This window comes from Vanessa atalanta, chromosome 18 (assembly GCF_905147765.1).
Source record: "Vanessa atalanta chromosome 18, ilVanAtal1.2, whole genome shotgun sequence".
In the NCBI taxonomy this organism is placed as follows: domain Eukaryota; kingdom Metazoa; phylum Arthropoda; class Insecta; order Lepidoptera; family Nymphalidae; genus Vanessa; species Vanessa atalanta.
The window spans coordinates 2,983,504-2,997,027 of record NC_061888.1 but is presented as its reverse complement, the minus strand read 5'-3'; the positions used below and the strand labels follow the sequence as shown (position 1 = coordinate 2,997,027).

General features: G+C 34.0%; 1 protein-coding gene across 1 annotated transcript in view; it reads right to left on the bottom strand.

The window, feature by feature from the left end:
• Positions 1 to 13,524, bottom strand: part of LOC125070913 (metastasis-associated protein MTA3) — a 57,322-nt gene that overhangs the window by 24,630 nt on the left and 19,168 nt on the right. Inside the window, exon 3 of the mRNA XM_047680928.1 lies at positions 2,644 to 2,751. Coding sequence (XP_047536884.1) covers positions 2,644 to 2,751 — 108 coding nt within the window. The remainder of the gene's footprint in view (positions 1 to 2,643; positions 2,752 to 13,524) is intronic.

Sequence of the window (13,524 nt, the reverse complement as noted above, 5' to 3'; positions counted from 1 at the left end):
TGTAGAAATATAGCAAGATGATCTTAGAGAGGAGTAATTCTATAATGAAGATTGTCATTGATCGGCATCGAAAGGTGAAACTGTAAATGTGTAATGAGAGGATCGGTGCAGTCCTGCGAGGCGCCGCGCGGTGCGGCGTGGTCGCCGGGGCGGGGAGGACGGGCGCGCGGAAGGAATGCGTCGTTTTCGCATCGGGAGAAACGAATGCGTTTAAGCGTCGCGGTACACAATGGCGGCGTGACGAGATCCGGTTCGCGGGTGGCGAGGGGCGCCCGGGGCGGGGGGCTCTAATCGATAGCCGGCGAGCGACGGCCGGGCGACTGCGGCGCATAGGTGACAGCTCGGGCCCAATCAAATTACCGCCGGTGGAGGAGAGCTGCAATGGCACGCACGCTGGAGAAACACACGCCGTCGCCGCCCGCCGAGACCGCGACCCGGGCAGCGATAACGAGCACCGCCGTTACCCGCGACAAAGCCACATCATGAATTCATGAACACGATACATTTTCAAAAAATAAATAATCACGATGTATGTCAATAAGGTCATAATGTAAATAGACAAAATTAAATCAGAGTGGTAGAATGAATTTCAATGAAAATCGTGAATGTAGTAGACGATGGACCTTTCTTTAAAATCTTTTATAATAAAATCGAAAGTAATCATTCCCATCATTGGAGCTTAAATTTTTCTCAATCTATTTGAATGAATAAAATGGTCTCATGCGACACTGACGAAATCTATGACTCTAAAAGCTCTGCCCGCCCTCTTCAATAAGCAGGTTCCCAAAAACCTATTATCATAAACATACATTTTTAATTATCCTGTCGTTCTCTTACACTGATCTCATAGAGCGTCATGCGAATACTAGTTTTACTTTTAAAAAATCAAGGGTTTTTATGCGCAACTAGAGTTATTTGAACTGAATTTTCAACTAGTAAAGACAATATTAAATCGATACTATACGAAATTCTTATCAACCAATTCTATTTTAAAATGGAATTTGCATTGAATTTGATGTTTATTAAGTAGATGTTAAGTCATTACAAAATGTGGGAATATTTGTAGAGTCATACATACATAAAATCATACCGTGACATTAGAATTGAATAATTTAACCGGCTTATTTTTTTTTATAGTGTACATATATCTTTACGATCAAATATAGATAAAAAAGACAAAAAAAGAGATCGGTGTTTTAATATTAGACTGTAGTTGAATAACTGAACACATACACACTCTTCAACAAATACCTGAATAGCACCGAAGAACGCAGCGAAATCAATTTCTGAAAATATTTCAAGTGTAATTTGTAACGAAAACAAAAACCGAAATTTTAGAGACTGTTCAATATCAAACATTTATGCGGATAGAGTGAACGAGTTCCGAGTTCCATAGCCGAGGATTGGTGTACGCGCTTCTAATTATAGGTTATTCCTCTCGCGTACCACACAACAGATCTACGTTATACCATTAACGACCTGCTCACGATTGTGTGTAATATATGCACACAAGCATACGAACCTATGCACCGACTACGTTACTTTGCGCCAAAATTAATTAAATTTTATTACAAGGACATTTTTGTTCGCTTGTCGATGTCAGACGTTCGAACACGTGACCGTTCAAATACGACGAACTATAAGTTCCGTTTCTACAATATACATTCACGAATAATTGAAACAATAGAGCTTGTAAATTCGTTACTAATGTGTGTCGTCTAATTATATCGAATGTTGTTACTGGTCACCGCTTCGCGATGTACGAGAAATCGATAAAACGTATATAATAATTATTTCAATATAGTGATACATATGTCGTTTTTATAAGTAATGAAGTGGCCGACGCAATTAAATTGATGACATCATAGCTTCAATGTTCACTGTGATGGGAAATAAAAGCACAATTCAATCAACTGTCAGCTACAGTTCGGTCCGTCGCGAGTCGCGACACGCTCTAGCTTCTATACCTACCCAGCACCTAGAGAGGTGGGTTCAATACGTATAATGGTAAAGCATTAAATTCAGTCATTCAGATAGGTATTAAGTATGCATCTACAATTCGTAAGTAACATTTGAAGTGGATTTATCAATAGTTAAAAGTACTCTTTGACATTTAAAATCTATCGAAGTAAATTCCTGCAGCATAGCAACGAGCCACGTAATCTTAAAACATTCTATGAGAAAAATACGTAATTTACGTTTTTTAATTTTTAACTTAAAAATGTGAAAGTAGTTGTTACCACGTTTATTAATAAATCCTGTAGAATAGTTGGTCCGTTTCTATTAAAGTTTTGCGTAGGATTCGGTAAGTCGTGGAATACTAGATACGATACGTATGATAGGTTTTTTATTATTTATAATAAAAATAATTACTGTAATTTAATTATCACGAAAAATTGTAGGCGACTTACAGCAATTATATTAATAATTTACCGCTTTATTATTAATTATTATTGATATTTGACAAGACGAAAGGCGCTGGAATAAATACATTATGTGGTTTACATACTTTCATTAATCGATAGCGAAATGAAATGAAAAAGTTTTTAATTGAAAATGTTTTGTAAACAATTCGATATCTTTCACATCATCCAGGTCCAAACGAATGTTGTACGACAAAGGATTTTATACTTTATAACTTACCTATCGCAGGGTCGAGAACAGCTTGTGCCGCCTGTTCCTCGCCTATTGGCGTCTTAAGGCATATTTTCTTGAGTTTCATCGCGACCGGTGAGTCTTCTGACTGGGCCACTGTAACACAAACATTATTTTAATATTTTTCTATTAGACCTTGATCGTTCATCATTAGCGTTGGTACATGGTGAATCAATTATTATTTGTCGCCGAGGGAGCGCTACTGACGACATGATTATATCAAACATTATAAATATTTGGTAAGCAAGTTATGTGTATTGTAAGTATTTCGTTTAAGGGAATTTGTGAGTACAGCTGTTGAAGTCATAAAAATTAGAGTTTCATAGTATATACATTTATGAAGGGTTAACTTATACAAAAAAAAATCATAAGAAAAATTAGAAGTACATAATGAAGCCTATTAAGCCGCGAAATACCAAAACCGAAAAATAAATGACAAACAAAACTATCGCTAAAAGGTTAAAAGCGCGCGAAACTCAGTACTGGTGAAAACAATTTTCCGTTTTTTTTTTGCATCAAAAACGTTTCAATTTAAAACGTTATGACCTAGAAATTTTACTTTCATCGGCTAACTTTTACTTTTATCACGTATTATAAACGTATAAATAAATAAAAATAAATAGTATTCATTAGACACTGTAGGTACATACTTATACATAATCTATAGCTAATTTATATGATACGCACTCTTCGACTCTTACTTAATTTAACATGAATAAAGATTTTATGGTCACTCATTAGTGACTAAAATATCCTGTTTACCGAGAAAATAATGGCGACATTAATTGACACGTAGTCGCGAACACTTCTACGTTAATTACAATGCAACAAACTAGAAATAAAATAAGATATATTTGATCTCTTTATAATTAATATTTTAGAAGATTTATATATGTATATTACAACGAATATCCAACAAATTGGGATCAAGCGGGGTACCTGGATTTGGGACATACAAGATGAATCGTGATCAGCTTCCGACGCCGCGTTGAGAGCGAGAGTGCGAATTATATAACAGTAGCTGTAGCTCCAGAGAGCTCAAAAACGGGAATCCTGACAGGCTCTTTGTGAACGAGGCAGTCATAAACATTCTTTATAATGACGATGAAGATTACTGCTGCGACAAATATTCTGCTTACGAACAATATTACCCATTATCAAAAAAAATTATATAAGTAATTCGAACATACAGTAACTGACAAGGAGTGCCTCTTTAGGAAGGTCTATGTCATAGGATCGCGCTCACTGGCCATAAAAGAGACACAGAGATTGACGAGCGAAGCAGTTATTATTGTGTGCGGCGACAAATAAACTGCAGCTCCAAGATGCTCGATATGAGACCTTGCTGTACTTAATATTACGTAATTCGGAAAAGTTTAATTATAACAAAGATATCTACAACGACGCAATCACCCTCTTTATTCGAAAAACTAAAGACTGCTCCAAACAATGCGATAAGGGGTCACGACATCAAAATGGCCATAAAGCGAAGAGAAACTGCTATATTCGGGGAGCTGACTAAAATCGAGGGATACAATGCTTAATTCAATCTTACTCCCCGCATCCCTTAACACGGGATCACGGGGACACGGCTGTATCACAATGACGCAAATTTCGAAAATAAGATACAAATAATTATAGAAGTTTTGTATTTAAAATGTAACAACACTCGTAGCAGGTAAATGTAGATATATCATATGTAAATTAGTTGTGTAATAATTTAAATTAACTCAACTAAATTCGTATGTAATCGAGCTAAATAATACGACAAAAACAAAACCAACTAAAGGAAGCATTAGTAACAATTAGATTAATGCAAAATTATATTTATTCTACATTTTTTACTGATTTTATCAAATCGAAAAATTGTGAAAATCTTGTGATATAATTATAGTTAAGTTTATTCATATATTTTAAAGAAATCTATTTGACGTATATATGACGAAATGAAGTATGCACTATGACGAATCAACTACTTTTCTTTCCAAAAAGGACTGTTCGGCACTAAATATTTCACCTCAATGTGTTCCTATTCAAAAATTGATAGATATTCATGTCGTTTAGGTTGAAACAATGATTGCTAACTTGGCATTATTGGATTGATTTCAATCAACTCTGAAATAACAAACGAAAAGACAATAGACGTATGATTACCACAAAAAAAATAACTCAAAGGTTGCTAACATTTTCGATTTCAAAATAGTTTTGTCATCAAATTAGGTAAGTCCTATACATGTTACAATTAGATTGCAAGTTATCATTTTAATCACGCGTTAACTATGTACAATAGGCTGGCTGTTCATACACCTAATAAACCTTGAGTGGCTGCAGATACTTTTTTTTAAAAAGAGCACTATAAAAATTTTCATCAATTTTTAACGTCTGTGTTTTACGGTCCCGTAGATTTGTAATTGAAATATTCTAAAATCATTATAATATCGAGCAGTAGCACTTCACGTACGTTTCGTCTGCGCCCTTGGTAACCACCGGTCAAGAAAAATCGCGAGGTCGAGGAGCGCGACACGGTGTAAACGTCACCGCAGTGGGAACGTGTAGCCTGAATATAGACGTGAACGACATTGAAACACAACCCATTGTATCAAAATATAGTAAATTCAAGTAGTCTCTTAAGCACTCGTGAATCGTCGTTTTACAGGTGTCATTAAATGTACAGCTACCATCAATTCGGACGACTCTACCTAAATCAAATATCCGACAGAAAACTTCTCAGAAGATACTTTTTTCATTAGTATATAGTATTTTATACAATTTAAATATATCACATGAAAATTATCTTATGAATGTGTCAAGAAACACAATTTTTTACAGCATCAGAATCAGTATTTTAAGTATTTAATATACCTACTATTTCTATTCAATTATATATTTGGATTAAATATATTTGATTCGTGTCTTTAAGTAATAAGCCCCTCAAGTACGTTACGTCTGCGACCTTGGTAATTCAACGGTCACAGGAGACCTCGCGATCGAGGGCACAACTCGTCTTTGAATTTATCTCGGCGCACTAATTTTCGAAATAGTACTAGAAACCATACCTACGACAAGTGTATTTATGTAAGCGGGGATCACCTCATATCTTATAAACATAAGCTGTTTATGATACGAGTGTCATGAAAATAAGTCTTAAAGGTTGATTTAAGATTTTGGACCAATCACGAGAACCTAATACATAAATATGGCTGTATGTAACACAATTAAAAAGAAAAATATCTCCATCGCTTCGTCTGCGACCTTGAGAACGCTTCAGTCACGGAGCCCGATCGAGGGGCGCGTCGCCCTCTGAAAGCCGGCTCGACATACTCCGCCCTGGTAAATCGTAACCGCGACCATACCCAACACGTGAATGTGGGACAATCTTTGTATTTGCTAATTTTCAGTGAATTAATCTAGTATATATGTAATCTTAAGAGTTTTTCATCTCTTTAAGCTGTATATAGCTTAAGAATCTCATAACATTCGTCAGCTTATAGCCCACAGCAAGTTACTCGTGAAGCGACCGTATTGTAAAAACAAAAAGTATTTCTTTTATTTATGTTGGAAATTGTTTTATCACACATTTTCGTATGTATATTAGTCTAATATACATTGTGTTTTCGACCTTGTGTTAAGAGCTACATTCAAAGTAGGTATCGGGTCGCGGTCGCGCTCGAGGGCGGGCGTATAACGCCTATGGCATTTTATAACCTATCTAAATGAAAGACTTAGCTTTTACATTTTACAGAATTATCTTCATTTTTAGGTTACCAACATTATTTAATATTAACACAGCTTGTACATACTTTCGTTTAAATTGTACGAGCTCTTAGATAAACGTAGTGGGCAATTTCGATACTTATACAGCGTTTTCTTGGGATATTCGATTTCAACTGGGTTCACGGTCGCTAAGGATGGAACGAGGCCAAAAGGGCTTGGCCCCAGAGATCCCGCTCGAAGAAAGTTTGCGTACACGTTCACTTTTGTCGCGATCTTCGCATTTATTTTACTATAGTATCCGTTTATTTTGACAAACTAACCTTACAAGTTATTGGAATCTTATGTTAACTTTATGAGATACAAAATTTTGAATGTTTTCGTGCTGTCATGGAACTTCCAATATACATATGTATTAAACATTTCGGGAATGTTCGTTACTATATAGGAAGACGAATAAATATAATATATGGAGGTTTGTTTTCCAGCTCTACAATATGGTTTGAATATTTGTGTGTGAATGTAGTGTAAGTTATTTAAACTAGAGTCTGGAGGTGTGGTAAGCTTTGTACGCATAGTTAGGAGAGCGATGTGATGTCGCTAGTGTGTCGCGGTTAGGCCGCGATACAGGCAACCAGGCAGGTGCAAGCTGCACGCTGCGCCGGGAGGCTGCCACCCCCGCCTTTCCCCCCAGACCCCCACTCCGCGTACGCCATCTTAACAAATCGATAGGATATGACTGTTCTCAACTTCGCGGGAACGACATTTGGGAGACCGAGTGACCCCCCGCTTGATTATGTAAGGTTGAGCGTAAATTTATTTCTTTTTTTTCTGTGTTTGTATTAAATGTTAGAATCAGTCGCATTCTTACGTTTTAATATATTAAAATAAGTAATATTTACATTAAAAAAGGTAATTTAAAACTATTATATATTAAAGTTAATAAACGTCATAACTTATAAAAAAATATACTATGCCGCAGTGTCTTAAAAACACTGCGGGTTTTGGTTGCTTATTAACGGCCCATAATTATACCATGTCAACTTACAATTAAATACTCAGAATTCCTTTGTGGATGCCACTGTGACCATCAAATCTCAGATGATTTTTTAAAAATAACAAGGAAGAAAATATTTTAAATTTTCGCCTTTTTTATATCCGACCTCCTCTTGGTCACGCTGGCCAATCTCAAGACTCGCAAAATGCGCTAGACAATATTATATAAGTAAGTGTGATGTACAAGACTAACAGAAAACACAGGTTATCTCTTTTCAAATTCGATGGGGCGGCATCCTACACAACTTATTGAGGCGCAGGCTCAGGCGCAAGACCAATCAACGTGCTTTAAAGTCATGTGAGTATTTTTAATATTTTTAAGTATTAAAAATTCCTAAAAATTACTCGTGAGCAAAAACTCGGGATCGGCAACCTTGTAGGCTAGACACTAAAGTCAAGTGACTAGACCAATGAAGCATTCTATTGTATTGGTTAAAAAATATTGAGAATGACTTGTGTATTTCGTTATCTGTAACTAAATAAAGATCGAAAGAGTGTATTTCAATATAGTTTCCTTAAAACGATTTATAAATTATATATATAAAAAAATACTATATATACTTATTTTTCTAAAATCAAGTTCTATATAATGATTCGAAAATGTAAACGATTTTATAGTCTTATAAAATAGATAACGGCAAGTGGAGCCTCAAAACTCGTGACCTTCGTGTTTAAACACAATACTCGAACGGTCAGCGCTCGATATACGCAAAACGATTAAATATTTTGTTTAAAATAACGCGACTGTGTAAGGTTGTCTACGTTGTGAAGGCGAGCCGTTTTTTTGTATCAAGTAACGATGTCCGAGGCTTCAGTTCGGCGTCGTCGACTTTTAATTATATATTCTTAAGCACGGGTGCTATTATAACATCCAAATTATAAAAATTAAAATATATTCAGTAGTAATTATGTGACCGGCATAACTCGTCCTTTAAATGGACATCAATTAGATTAAAAAATAAATCATTTACGTCCTTATGAGTGTGTGACTGTTTTTTAAATCGTCTAAGCACATAACGTAAAGTAAGGATCTTGTACTTGTTTTTTAGATGTGAAATTATTTCAAATTCAAACCACATTACAAGATGCGTCGATATACTACAACAATTTTGTAATATGTACGAGATTTTTTTTTAAAGTAATTTTAGCCAATGCCATAATAAACGCATTTTTAAACAAAGTCACATAGTCATAACGCATTAATGAGAACGAGACTGTTACTCCTACTGATTACTGCGCAGGTAGAAACGGATATTCGCTTCAGTTGCTCACTTCCGCTGGATAATTGCAAGAAACACTTATGAATAGCTTTCTCTAATATTGTCACTGGAATTAGACAACATTTGGAATAATAATAATTTACTTAAACCTTAGTATGCTTTGTTACCCAAGTCTATACCGGTTACAGAATTTTTGGAAAATTAAGTTGCGTTTGATTGTAATGCATCAACATTTTTATTTCATTACAATTGGACGATGTTTAACATAAAATCGAAAGTTTTTACTAACGATATCCTGTTAATAATTTTATGTAACTTGTAATGAGTCATAATATTCATGATAGATTTTGTAATTCTCTTTTGTAGGTAGATGAAGTGGTGCGGATATAGAAACAATAAGACGGTCATGTACAAGTGCGGATCGGTTGGATGCGCGAGGTTCGCCGACCCGACGTGTAACCGTGCCCCGCAGTTCCCTCGTCCCCTCGCGGTCTCACTTTCGATGCGCCTGCGGCTTCTCCGGCTCTACGACCACGTGCCGGCCCGCCACCGACGCGGCTGACGTCACCGCAGGACGCAACGGTGCCCGGTGCTCGCTAGAGCGTGGAGTTGTTTGCGCTCTTCATTAGGACTGCCATGGGAACCGTGCTATTCTCCGGCCTTACCTCACTGGCATACTTAGGTAAAATGTTTCAAGTTTTGATTTCTTTACAGGATGTTTCTAATGTACTATTGACAAGCGAATTTCACAAACGATTTTGAGGTATACATTTGTAGATTTTCTTTTTAATCTATATTTTCGTGGTTTGATTCAAGTGTGACATCGACCATAAACATAAAATAAAATAAAATCGTGTTAATTTTTTTAATCAATAAAGTTATGGTTTTGTACTTAAATATTAAATCAATAGCTATTTACCTTATATACGAATTATGACTATCTGAATATGAGTACGAGTTAAGTGAAGGATTTTGTAGATTAGAAAAAAAATAATGTACATTATTGTTAAGAAATCTACTTTATCACGAAATATCTAATATAAAAGGCAAATACTTGACGTGTCTAGACAGAAGAAAGTGCGAAATATCACGCGGTGGTGTCAACGTAGAACGTAGTAAACTCATAACACGAAGCCGTGGTTGACAAACTGTAGATAAATATCGGATACTAGACAATATTTTTATCTCCGACGATGGGATCAATTTTATAAGGAGCCAATTAGTTCTTAATTATAATAAATAATTCAGTAGTCAGGATTATCGATTTTATAAATAGCATTTATTTTGCAACTTCAGAAAATAAATGTACCCTGAAAACGGTGATTCAATTTAGTTTAATTATATAATAACCCACTCATTAATAGGTGAATTCCGTCATTAATTATTTTAGTAATTTAATATGCACCATAACGCTTTTTAACGTATGTGAACAATAATGAATAGATATTTTAATATTCAAAAAAACGTACACGACGAAAGAGGATTGGGACCTTGCCGTGAGTGTAGGAAAGTGTAGGGAAAATAATCGATCTTTCATATTATAATTTAGAAAGACATCACTTTTAAAATAAATGTAGGTCTTTGAACCTTTTAAAAGTATTTATAAACACAAATAAACATAAGAAATATTCTCTACGTTTCAATATAGAAATATTAAAATAGTAATAATAAGATCTTAAAATATAAGCCGTGAGAAGTAAACTGTAAGACAATTACTAGGGGTTAATCCTCAATTTCCCAGGCTGTAGTGCAACTGGCTAAGGCGCATTACGTTGAGGTGAAAGTGGAAAATCGTTGTAGTACGATAATTGTGTAAATTACAAATTAACTTTAAATTATTATTTTACGTTATTGTGGGTATCATTTAAATATAATATTTTCATCGTCACCATTGAAGAAACATGGCAACATTTAATCGTTAAAATGCTTATAGCTCCGTAGTTATTACCTTAATTTTTCAACTAATATCGACTGTAACTTTCTGCTATATTTCTACGAGTTATGTTAAATGAATAAAATTATATAATATGCTCTTAAAAAACTCTGAAAATACTTTAGTGTCATAGCCCATAAAATGACTAATCTGCTAAATATATTGGGTATTTTTTGTCTTTATGTAATAGCTAATATGAAGTATCGCAAAACTTTATTAACATAAATTATATATATAAAAAAATCCACAGAACTTTTTACTTGCCAATTAAAAAAAAACAACATTAAAAATATATTAATAAACAGGTCACAGGTATAAGATTATTTAGATGATAAAAATAATTAGTAGCTGTACAATATTTTTCATGTAGGATACATAAATTTTATTATAAGTAATATAAAAATGGATGGCAATTAGTGTTAAATGTAGTTGATGTTTTTGGTGCCGGTTCTTCTCGTTAGAATCCACATTCCGATCCTATGGGTGTGATGATGGCATTTAATTGTCATCTGTATAGTAAAACGTCACGAAATTAAAACTGCAAAAGCAATTTTTTTTGTATGAATAGAATATTTTAGTAAGTTGCGCTTACCGCATAGACATTGGTACTGTAAGAAATAAATAACATTTCACTCTACTCCTACCTATAATGCTGGTAAATATGATGTTAAGACTAGCCATATCAGGTGTACACGAAAACGTGTGTGCTAAACGTGGTCTTAAGGCACGAGATATGAAACAACTCACAAATTTTAGACGTTTTTTTTTTATTCGCCTGACACGCAATTTCAACCCAGAATCTCTTGATCTAGGCTATAAAATCTAGCCGAGGTAGACTTACGAGGCAATTCATACAAGTATTGGTTTTCTATGTTTGAGTCTGTCTGTAGCAGTGCTGTTGGTCCTACTGGCCTTTACAGCGTCACCGGGCGTTAGGTTTTCGGTGGTAGAATAATTGGTTTATGGAATCTACCCTCAGACGGCGTTGTATAAAGTACGCAAATATCATGTAGAAGACTATTTTGATTTTTTTGTAATACTCACAATAAACGCATATAACCGAATATATGTCCGAAAACTATATTATAAGGAATTTGTATAGATTGAACTAGATTTTTTTTTTTTTAAATAGTGTTGAAATCAAAGAAGCAAGTAGGTTTTTTAAATACAGCAATGATAAAGTCTCGTTTCCAGTTGGTTGGAAATATTCCAGTTAAATGAGAAAAGTTTATGATATGAGCAATAAAAGAAATTTAGATTCCAATGGGAGTATGTTAGGTTTCATTTTAGTACATAATTTTTAGCGACTCTTAGATTAAGAATGTACTTAAGTGAATTAAGAAGATTTACATTTTCACTATAAAGCTTTAGACATACCGGTTTTGAAGATAAGAAATCTTATGAGACCGAAACATATTTCATACTCTTATTAATAGTGAAGGTTTTAATATGAAAATCTTTTTTTCACATTTAGAACAACTTACGTAAGATATTTAAAGTCAACTGTCAAACAAAATATTAAATTAGTTCAATATAAATATTCACGTAAACAAGAAACAACTAAAGCAACAACAACAACTGATTTCTGTTTTTTTTTTTCGCAACTGTGCAGAGGTTTCCTTTACTCTTGTAAATCTGGTATAAAGATTATTCTACCACGTTGCCCCACGCGGATTGGCAATGCAGTACACATATGACAGAATTTCATTCGGCTAATGCTGGTAACCTCACGATGTTTACCTTTGCCGCCGAGTAGGTACGAAATGAATTATAAAAAATGTTAACGTATGAAAACTCAGTGATGTTAGGTCAGGTTTGAATACGAATTCTTCGGTTAAGATAAAAATATTTAAAGCAATGAGCCTTCTCGTCTCTCTGTATTAGTGGAAACTGAAACTTGGTATGCTTCGTTTGAGTTTATTAATTAAAATGCAATTGATTTTTTTTCAAATAAATAAATCTTTATATATACACTTCAGCGGTTCATTTATAAACACATGTGTATGTAGATTTGTATATACAACGGTATTAAAAAAATAACGAAACGCATTATTAGTAAGTGGATTGGTTAGCCGATTACAAAAATGCAGGAGTTACTCATTCGATGTTTTCAATTTTAGTCGATTGTGAGTCAATTTTAAAGACTCTTTTAATAGATAAGTGTTACGTGTTTTTCACTTCGAATTTTCTATTTATACGAGCTTTTATTTACTTCACGTATTAGTATGTGTGGGTAAAATGTAACTGAATACTAAATTGTAATAGGATTGTATCTTAGCAAAGTTTTTTTTTTCAAAGAATTGTACACTTAACCTAAACTTTATAATATATATTTTTAGCGTAATTTTGTATAATAGATTAAATACTAGGTTCTTAATAGTTTCTTCTCAGTAGAATCTACATCCCCAATCTACCAAGTTTGTTCAAAGGTGCTTATAAGCAGTCTGTCTGAATGAACTATATCTTGGTTTTGTAATCTGTTATTTGATCCTATCTCTTAAAATTGAATAAATTCTTATATTTGTACAACTTAGTTTTATCTTCAAAATTTATATCAACGGGATTAACCATTAACATAATTTTTATATCAATTCAATTATTTCGTGCAATTTTAATTCTTAATTTTAAATTATACGATATTTAAATTACAAATGGTTGGTTTCTTTTTTTTGTCATGTAAGAAAAATATAAAAACGAGTTGTATGACATACTAGTTTTCGCACGCGGCTTTGCTCGCGTTTTAGGTGTTTGTTGTCAGATATTATTCACAAAATATCTTTGTAAATTATAACCAATGTGTTATTAATGTATAAGCTATATTATTGGAAATTTTCATTAAAATCCGTACAGTAGTTTTTGCATACGTCGTATCCACATCGTACATCCATAAATACAAACTCTCGCCTTTATAATATTAGTAAGGAATAGTTAAGACGCATTTTTTTTTTC